Source organism: Aotus nancymaae, unplaced genomic scaffold (assembly GCF_030222135.1).
Source record: "Aotus nancymaae isolate 86718 unplaced genomic scaffold, 86718_ANA_hifiasm-v0.15.2.pri h1tg000010l, whole genome shotgun sequence".
Classification (NCBI taxonomy): domain Eukaryota; kingdom Metazoa; phylum Chordata; class Mammalia; order Primates; family Aotidae; genus Aotus; species Aotus nancymaae.
The window spans coordinates 3,552,520-3,562,121 of NW_026988421.1; the positions used below are offsets into that span (position 1 = coordinate 3,552,520).

A 9,602-nucleotide genomic window follows, 5' to 3' on the forward strand; every position below is an offset into this window, starting at 1 on the left:
ATTCGGGAGGGAAAGAGCGGAGAGGAGGCTCCTGGGTGCTCACTGTTATTTTCTGATGGGACAAAAGGAGAAATGAGAATAGTGAGTGTAGGAACAGGCCTTTGATATCAAATTGCCATATTCTCAGCGTTACCACATGTGGGAGATGAAATCCAATTGTTTTCAGATTTCCCTTCCCTAAAATGTTGATCTCTTCCTGCAAGTACTCAAAGATGAATCTGAATGAATTTTTGGAGTAGAAATTTTGTAGCATACATCTTTGTTTTTTAAGGATTGAGCATTAGAAATAAATAGCCAACAGAAAAAAAATGAGAAGAGCACCCTAAAAAGTCAACTGCGAAAGTAGAAATCTTAATTATTTTATTTCTTTGCTTGAGCTTTAACCCACAGACTTTCCTCTCATACTTATGTGTGTAAGTCAGGGTTCTCTAGAGGGACAGAACTAATGTATTTATGGAATTTACTAAGTATTAACTCACAGGATAACAAGGTTCCACAATAGGCTGTCGGCAAGCTAAGGAGCAAAGAGAGCCAGTCCAAGTCCCAAAACTGAAGAACTTGGATTCTGATGTTCAAGGGCAGGAAGCATCCAGCACAGGGGACAGATGTAGGCTGGGAGGCCAGGCCAGTCTCTCCTTCACATTTTTCTGCCTACTTTATATTCTAGCCACTCTGGCATCTGATTAGACAGTGCCCACCCAGATTAGGGGTGGATCTGCCTTTCTCAGGCCACTGACTAAAATGTTAATTTCCTTTGGCAACACCCTCACAGACACACCCAGGATCAATACTTTGTATCCTTCCATCCAATCAACTTGACACTCAGTATTAACCATCACTTCATGCATCTCTCCAAAAAATAATGGGGGATATTTCTGTTATAATCTCAGTAGATATTTGTGAGAACAAAATGTTCCTCATTCACATATGAAAAGGAATTCAGAGCCATGGCATTCTAGCTTCAAGGCGAGTTTCAGAGGATGGGCCAGGAATCTGCTCTACTGTCCCAAATTCCCTCAGCACTTTGGAGAGCAACCGCGTTCCCATCCCAGCGTCCTGGCCCAATCAAGGGCTTCACATCACAGCTTAATTACTTCTCAGGGCAGAATCGCGAAGGAGGCAAGGAAGGAGGAGTCTGTGTTGCTGGATGTCATTCACACAACGAATTACTCCTACTTTTATTGAAACCTGCTATGTGTGTATTTCAGTTTCATTCTTAGGAATTTATGAAAACCAAAAATACACTGGATTTTTTTTTTTTTTTTTTTTTTTTTTGCTTAAAAACCCTCCAGTGGTTTCCTCTGTCACTCAGAGGAAAAACAAAAGTCCTGCAGGAGCCCTCCTACCTGTGTGATACCACCTCTCTCCATCCTCACCCTACTCACTCCAATCCAGGAAAGTGGAATTCTCACAATTCTCAGTGATGCCTTACCTGACCGCTGAATCAGAAATTGCACCCCATCCCTACCCTACAATACTCCAGCTCCCCTTCCTTGCTGTTTCTCCTTATTAACATCTGAAATACTATGTACACACACACACACATATATACACACATATATAGGATTATATATTAAATACATATTCTTGTTTTCTCTAACTCCGTCACCCCATCCAACCCCAGTAATTGTGCTCTATTTTCTTCGCTGCTGCATTCCCAGTACCTAAAACATAGAAGGTGCTAAATAAATGTTTGCCAAGAAAGTAAATTAATAAATGAACAATCTTCTAACATAAATAATACTGGCCCCATTTTATAGATAGATGATGAAGCTTGGGCTCAAAAGGATTCTAGAAGCTTGAGCAACATGGTACAATTCAGTGAAGGAGGACCCCAGGATTCAAGCACAGTTAGTGTGGCCTGGGTGTCTTTAGTATCTGGCCTCCTAAGTTTCCCTTTGCCCTCCTCTTCTCCACACCAGCATTCTCTGTCTCCAGGTACCTGTGGCCCTCATGAATTCTTTTCCTTCCCTTCTGATACAATCGCTCCAAATAGAACATGAAGCTCAATCACATTCAGGTAGAGTTGACAAAAATTGACTAAAAGGTAATTCATCCTTTGGAATGTTTGCATTCCAAGGGCTTACAAAGCTTTGCCTGATGCATCCAACTCTAAAGGTGAAATTCAGGCCTCCAGCAGCAGCATCCCTGGTGTTGGGGGATAGAGGGTCACTGGTGTTGGGGGATAGAGAACCAGGGTCCTCTCATCACTGCCCCCTGTCCCCGCAAGCCACTCTCCTACCTGCCAATGCAGCCTTGAGAGCAGGCCTTGCTCTTAAACATTTTATTCCTAAAACTTTAGCAAGAGGTACAATTTTTCTTCAAAAAGAAATTTTCCTGCCTACCAGCGTTTCATCTGCTATGATTTTTGGAGCGCAAATAGTTTTTCATAGGCCTTTTTCCCCCTGAGGTTAAAATGATATTTTAGATCTAGAAGTGGGAAGTAAATTTTTCCAATTATGTTTTTGGCTTTTTATTATTCCAACCAATCCATATAAATGCAAATAATAGAAAATTAGGAAGATTCTCCTGAAATAACAATATTTTCTCTTTTGTACATAAGATGCCCCATTGACACCACACTTACCATGAGCTTATTAATGCAGTAACTGTTTTCTACTTCGCAGGAGTAAATAACGCCTATCAGGCTATCTAATTAGCTTTCCTGCCAATAACGTTAGGCAGATAAGAAATGCCAATTTCCTTGACAAGCTTCTGTCAGATTTGCACATTTTATTGGAGGCACTTTGCATGTTATCCTTGAAACCTCACAGTGCTGCAGAGCCCCTTTGCCTCATTTGCAGATGCTCTCAGAGGACTTCAGTTTCAGGGCCAAGGGTAAGGAGAGTGGTGCTGCCACTGGCTGATGGCTTAGATTTTTAAAGCTGCCTCATAGGAACAAAGGCAGAGGCCATAGTGACAGAAGACAAAGAGACACAAGGGTTGCCTGAGGACCTCACTTCGTCTGTGTCCACGTACATAGGGAGAAGTGGGAAACGGAATGATTGTTTGGGGTTAAAAAAATTAAAGGTACATTCACTTCGAAGGTGTTTGTTTGTTTCTGATTTCAGATATTTCTTTAAAATCTCAATGACTTCAGCCATCTCTGTGGCCATGAAGCAGGAAGGCAACTGGATGCCATTGGCAGGTCAAGGGAATGGCTCCAGATCCTACGCCAACATCTGGAGCACTGCTGGGCTGATCTCTCATTTCAACACCTGCAGAGCAGTCTCCCACCTGCCCCACTCCACATACCCTGGGAACAGAGACAGGGGCCACGGTGCCACTGAAGGGCTGGTGGTGGGCTAGTATGACCTCTCATGTGACTGCTGGTGGGGGAAGGTGCTAGAAGCACTGCTAATGTGACCAGGACTGAGAAAGGACCAGACCCTGCACAGGCAGACGAGGGAGCAGCAGAGGACCTGGTGGAGGATGCCTGTCCTGAGCTAGTTCTTCCTCCCCCAGTGCCACCCGTACCCTGCATCCCCACCTGCTTGTCCTCGTGGATACCCACAAGCCATGTTTGCATCAAGACTCAAGGCCATGCCTTTGCATCTAGAAAATCGGCCCATAGCTGCCCACTCTGGTGTGTGTTCATGTGCACGTGTGTGTTTTGAGGGAGCACTGATGGGGAGGAGGTGATCCTAGAAAGAAAATATGGATTTGTTTAAGCAAATGTTGAAAAATTATTGAAGGGTACATCTGGCTTTCCTATACATGGAACAGCAGCTGAAAGAAGGACCAGACCAAAAGGCCACATGTGTCCTTCTGGATCCAGGGAACAGTGCTGGTGCAGTGGGTGACACAGCAGAATGAGCAATGTCCTCCTCCTCCTCCTCCTGCTCTCTCATACCCCTGCGTAGGGGTCTGCCCTGCCACAGCCCACATGTCCATCCCATTCGGGAAAAAGTTACTAATGGACCACGTAAATTGTTTTTTCTCTCACAAGTGGAGGTTTGAGACAGGTTTACTTTTTTTAAAAAAACTCAATTTACTCTGTACCAGTTAGGAGAGGAAAGATATTTGAGAATCGGGAGCATGCCAACACTCAGTGATAAGGAGACGATGTAGTCTGTGACTACAGGCACATGACCCTGCCTGCATCTCTGACTTCTGCGGAGAGAACCAGGCGTGGATCCCTGACCCCAAAGGGAAATTAAAGATGCTGACCTGGGGGAGGTGCTGTGCCTGATGCTGTGAGGCCCTGCAGAGCAACACAAAGCCCCAGGTGGATGGAAGTTATGGGAGAGCAGAAACAAAGGTCTTGCAGACCATCCGGTTTGCAGGGAAGAAAACACAGCTAGAAGCGGGCAAGGGACCCTGGAGGGCAGGGCTGCTGTCTGATGGCTTCCACTTCTACCAAGCTTCTCTGTACCTCCCAAAATGTTTCCCTGAGGTTCCCTGATCCTTAAAATAAATGCTCCTTCCTGTAACTCACATTTACATGATCTATGTTACTTCATCCCTTAATACTTAGGATGATTCTATGTAACAAGAGTGAAATAAGCACACACCACAAGCATGAAACCATTTGTTTTTGTAGAAGTCACCAAGAAAGCACAGAAGACCTCTAGGGGCCTCGGTTTCTTTCCGTGGGCACATGGCACATCACCAACAATACAGAATGTGTGAAGACTGCTTTGTGTAGAAATTGATTTGGTTGAGCAGACCTAGCTGGTTACAGTGAGACCAGCTCACCATGAGTACTGTTTTCTGAAGACTCTGTGTCTCTATCCAAAGCTGATGATTAAGGACAGGTCACCACAGGCAGTTTCCGCTGCCCCTAGTCTAGGAGCTGTGTGCGGCTTACAGCAAACACCCTTAGTGTGCTGCAGAATCCAATTTGCATGAACAGATTTATTAACTTTATGCATTTGAAATAACACGTCAACCAATGTCACATTATCCTTTAAAAAAGCGATGTCAGGAGTTTCAATGCAAAGAGTGGGGAGTCTTTCCTGGAAGGAAAGGGGAAAGGGAGGGCATTAATCAGCATGGTGTGTGGAACAGGTTTCCAAATGGCTGCCCCGACAACACAGGGCACTGTCAGTCTCTCTGCTGTTGTTACTGGCAGCATTTCTGTGTTTAAAGATTTTAAAAGGCAACGAATTTTCGAGACAAGACAAAAGAACACCCTGTAGCTAAGCATGTTTGGAATTGGAAAAGGGAGACAAGAATCACATCTAGAGGGCTATGGTGATGTTTGTTCTTGGTATCAACTAATTAATTAATCGATACAGCTGTACCACTCACCTTAACTTTAGTTAATTTCACAAGCCCCTTAGAAACAGAAATAGTACATCCCTAACCCCAAGAATTGGCCCTGTTAAGTCATTTGAGAAAACGATATTAAAAAGAAAAATAAACATCACAATATTTATGTTACGATATTATAGGCAGGAAAAAAAAAATCATACTATTGTGATGACTGTTAACATGCTTATGCATTCTGGCCAAGTTAAGAGGAAATGTGTCCATCCCATTTGGGAAAAAGTTACTAATGGACCACATAAATTGTTTTCTCTCCCACAAGTGGAAGTTTGAGACAGGTTTACTTCCTTTTTAAACTCAATTTATTCTGTACCAGTTAGGAGAGGAAAGATATTTGAGAATCGAGAGCATGCCAACACTCGGTGATAAGGAGACGATGGACTTTGAGCACGTCAGTCACACTCTACAATTTGAGACTAACTCCTGGAGTCCTTTGCACACTTAGTCATGATTTTGCTCTTCGAAAGGAAGTTTTTTTCATCCCTGTGCCAACTCCATTGCGAAAAGACCTTTTCATAAACATCTTCTCTGAAATTGGCTTTAGAAAAGCTAGTTCTTTGCTCCTGTCCAATCTAGCTGGGCAGCTGTTCAGCAGAATGAGAAAGTAATCAGATTTTCCAGACACCTGTCAATTCAGATGGGGGAGGAAAAAGAGAATACAGCCTTAGGGTTAAAAATGTATTTCAATAGTAACAATTTTCAAAATCTTATGGGGATAAATCTAATATATCAATCATCTTAAAGGCAGAAGTTTTGCTAAAACACAATATTTGTCTAGATACAAAGTATTATTCGGAGTGATCTACTCACTTGTCTAATTTTTGCACTGCTGTATACTTACTGCTATTCCATATTTATATCATGCACTATACATAAGTTATCTTGTTGCTGTTATTTTATAAAGAATATTTCAAGCAGCACTAATTAGCCCTGGGAATCGTTTTTGAAATTCACTTAGAAAAACAACCCATGAAGATCAGACTCTAGGTTGCAATCAGAACCACTTTTCTCCTGGGGCCTGTCCTGGGCCATTTGCCAAGTTTTCCCATATGAATGTCTTGCTACTTGAACAATGGCATCTTCAACTTCTGACTTTAGTTCAGGTCCGGATAGTGTAGGCTAGTGGAGGGTGCTTAATGGTGGAAGAAGTAGATCTGTAACCTCAGAGTTCAATCGGGCCTTCAGGAACCTGAAGTTCAACCCCATATTTTGCAGATGAAGAAACTAAGCAGAAGACCAAAGGTGCATGCCCCGTGTTACAGGGCTGGAGATTCCAAGAGGCGGCTCTCACCCAGGGCTTAGGTACGAATCATCAACACTTGTCACGTTTTCCCTCTTACGAGGTTTCAGGAGAATTATAACACACTGATAAGATGCTAATACAAGGTTCACCAATCATGCAAAGCACAGATTTATCCACGGTCTGTGTGCTGCTTGCTTTATGGGCATCATCTTGTCTTATTCCTCAGCAAAGCTCTGTGACGTAGGTGCTATTAGTTTCAAGGTATCTGACTCCAAGTTTAAGTTTCTCAACTATACTAGAACTACAAGAGGAAAAGGAAACTGAGTGCTTTTATTATAAATAAAGAGACATCATACAATGTAAAAACCAGACATTATTTCTATCGTGGTGCAGAAACAAGTTTAGTCTCAGGTTACTGTATCTGGAAGTTGAAATGGAGCCAGAGTGCATAAAGTATTCCCTATAATTCTTCACCCACGATGGGGTGGTTTACTGAAGATTCAGAGCATCCCAGACCAATCCTTCCCACTGTCCTCTGGGGAAAAAAATGGGCTTTTTTTTTTTTCCTTTTTGATCTCAGAGAGTTTGGTCAGAGAGTTTCAGAAGTATTGTTAATGAGAAAACCAATCAAACACTCTTAGTTGGACACCCACTACGTGTTTTTCTGTGTGTTAACAGAGGAAATCTAAACATGATAGATAGAATGCCTTCTATTTAAAATCCTCAGCAGGGAGGGGCCTCTGAGTCATTCCAGGAAGGGAAGAAAGCCAGTTCTTTCCAGAAATACTCATGATGCCACCTTTATACTGCAAAAGAAATATATCAGTTCTGGTTATGAGATTCCTGAAATATCCATAAAAAGATACTGATGTTCTTTGCTGATCGTTGAAGGAAGTCCTTGCCAGGGCAGACTCATTAACATAATAAGATTGTATATGTGCCTGGTTAATGGACTCAGTGAAGTTCACAACAAATATTATAAAAGCCTACGTGTCATCTGCCTGCATAACCATCCACCCTAAGCAATCAAATTGGCATGAATATCATCCACACTCTTACTACAGGACTAGGTAATAACAAGAACAAAACTGTCACATGCAAAAATAGAAACGGGGAAAATGCAGTGAAAGGAGAAACATTTCATTTATGGACAAGGAAGTCTCACGAGTATTTTAGAACAAAGTGCATTCTTAATTTTTTTAAAAAGAAGCTACAGAGAAGTGTCTCTTATTCAACAGAAATGTCATGAGTAAACCTTTGAGGAAAGAACAGAAAGTAATTAGGAAGACACTTGAGAAAATATGCCAATTTATGGACTGTGACTCATCAGCTTGATCAATGTGGTGTCTTATAGAATTGATGACTAAATTAGCATTGAATGCTCATAGGAGTAAAACCAAAAATAAATAAATAAATAAGAAGCTATATTAAGTAAACAAGAAATTTTAAAATGACAGATGCAAAGATTAGTGAGAAGGCCAATAATATAAATAACTAAATCATTATGTGTAGACATATATTTATCATTTGGGATTTATGTGACATCTCTTTATCCTAAAAGTAGTTTCATAAATCACATTGATTTCAGTAATTATAATGTGACAGGTTAAGTTTTAGTGAAAAAAAGTTAAAGTTCAAAATGCTATCAATGACAAAAGATATTTTAAAATTTTAAACAAAATACTGACATAAAAGCAACTGAAATGTTATGTAGAAATAGTATTAAATATTCCAGAGAAAGATGTTTATTTTTTGATTGTCTTGAACAGCTCAATGAACATAGGAGCTCAATCAGCATTCTTGAATAAATATATGAATTAATATTTTATTTAGATCTAACATTCTATCTATATTCTGCAGCTGAAAAAATTAAACTGCTTTTGAAAAATGACCGCTGTATTTTTAATATCATTTCCACGGTTAAGTGTGCACTTTGATTATGAATGAATGCATGTGGAATAAATAAATTACCATTGGCAAAAAATTATTTTACATTAAAATGAATATTTCCCTTTGTAGGAGCCAATCCTAAATGACTCAAAACAAATTTGAATATAGTCCAATATTACTTGTCACTCAAATATTTTCTTTTACTAATTTCATCAATGTGCTGAGTTTTTCCCATTGAGAACTCTAATAATAAAGGAAATAACTTTTCTGCACATATTCCTTGAGAGTATTTGGAATTTACATACCTTGCCATTTTAGTCATCTATTTAGGAATCTAAATTAGAGGCAAATCCTTACCTTGGAAGCTGGAACTGGATAACAGCGAAACACATGCATTGTCGACAGCAGCAGAAGTAGGATGAGATTGCGTTTCAGTGAGCTGTGAGGCAGAAAAAACACAATCAACATTTAGTCTCATCTAGGCAGGAATAAGTAAAACAGCTTATAAAAATTCAGCATTTTTCTTTGCAGAAAAACGTAGCCTTTTACCTAATCATTTTGGACTTCCCAAAATCTGTGCAGATTGGTGGTTTTATTGCCAAATTTCTCACACTTACTGTCAGATCCTCGTTGGGTGGCTCTTTTATACCAGAAAAGTTCAGAAGTAAAAATGTCATCTCATCCCTTCTATATGACTAATTGGTCTGGCTGTGGCCTTTTGTTCTTGTTAGGCAGGAAAAGGACATAACATATAGGTATTGTCATTGAGCTGCCCAAGATTGACTTCATTTAAAGTTTGCCATTAAGAATGTCCTTCCAAATTGTCTTCTAGACTGCGCCATTGTGGCCTGGGTGGCCAGAGGTCTCAAAAGGAAACAAAAGGTTTTTTTAGCTCCTAGTTTAAACCTTTAAGAAGGATGACATTCTTTCCTTGAATGTCCCAGACATCATGTTTCAGAAACTAATACAAAAGAAATACTTACAGAAATAAAGACCATCTACCTGGCTGGGTGCAGTGGCTCACACTTGTAATCCTAGCACTTTGGGAGGCCGAGGCAGGTGGATCACCTGAGGTCAGGAGTTTGAGACGGCATGGCCAACATGGTGAAACTCTGTCTCCACTAAAAGTACAAAAAGTAGCCGGGTGTGGTGGTGCACACCTGTAATCCCAGCTACTTGGGAGGCTGAGGCAGGAGGC

General features: G+C 40.8%; 1 protein-coding gene across 1 annotated transcript; it reads right to left on the bottom strand.

The window, feature by feature from the left end:
- Positions 1-4,844: 4,844 nt before the first annotated feature.
- Positions 4,845-9,021, bottom strand: NPS (neuropeptide S). Its single transcript, XM_012464191.2, has 3 exons — positions 8,954-9,021; positions 8,762-8,843; positions 4,845-5,896 (listed from the first exon to the last, which is right to left on the bottom strand). The coding sequence occupies exons 1-3, from the start codon at positions 8,959-8,961 to the stop codon at positions 5,717-5,719; spliced, it is 270 nt and encodes an 89-aa protein (XP_012319614.1). The 5' UTR covers positions 8,962-9,021; the 3' UTR covers positions 4,845-5,716.
- Positions 9,022-9,602: the final 581 nt, after the last annotated feature.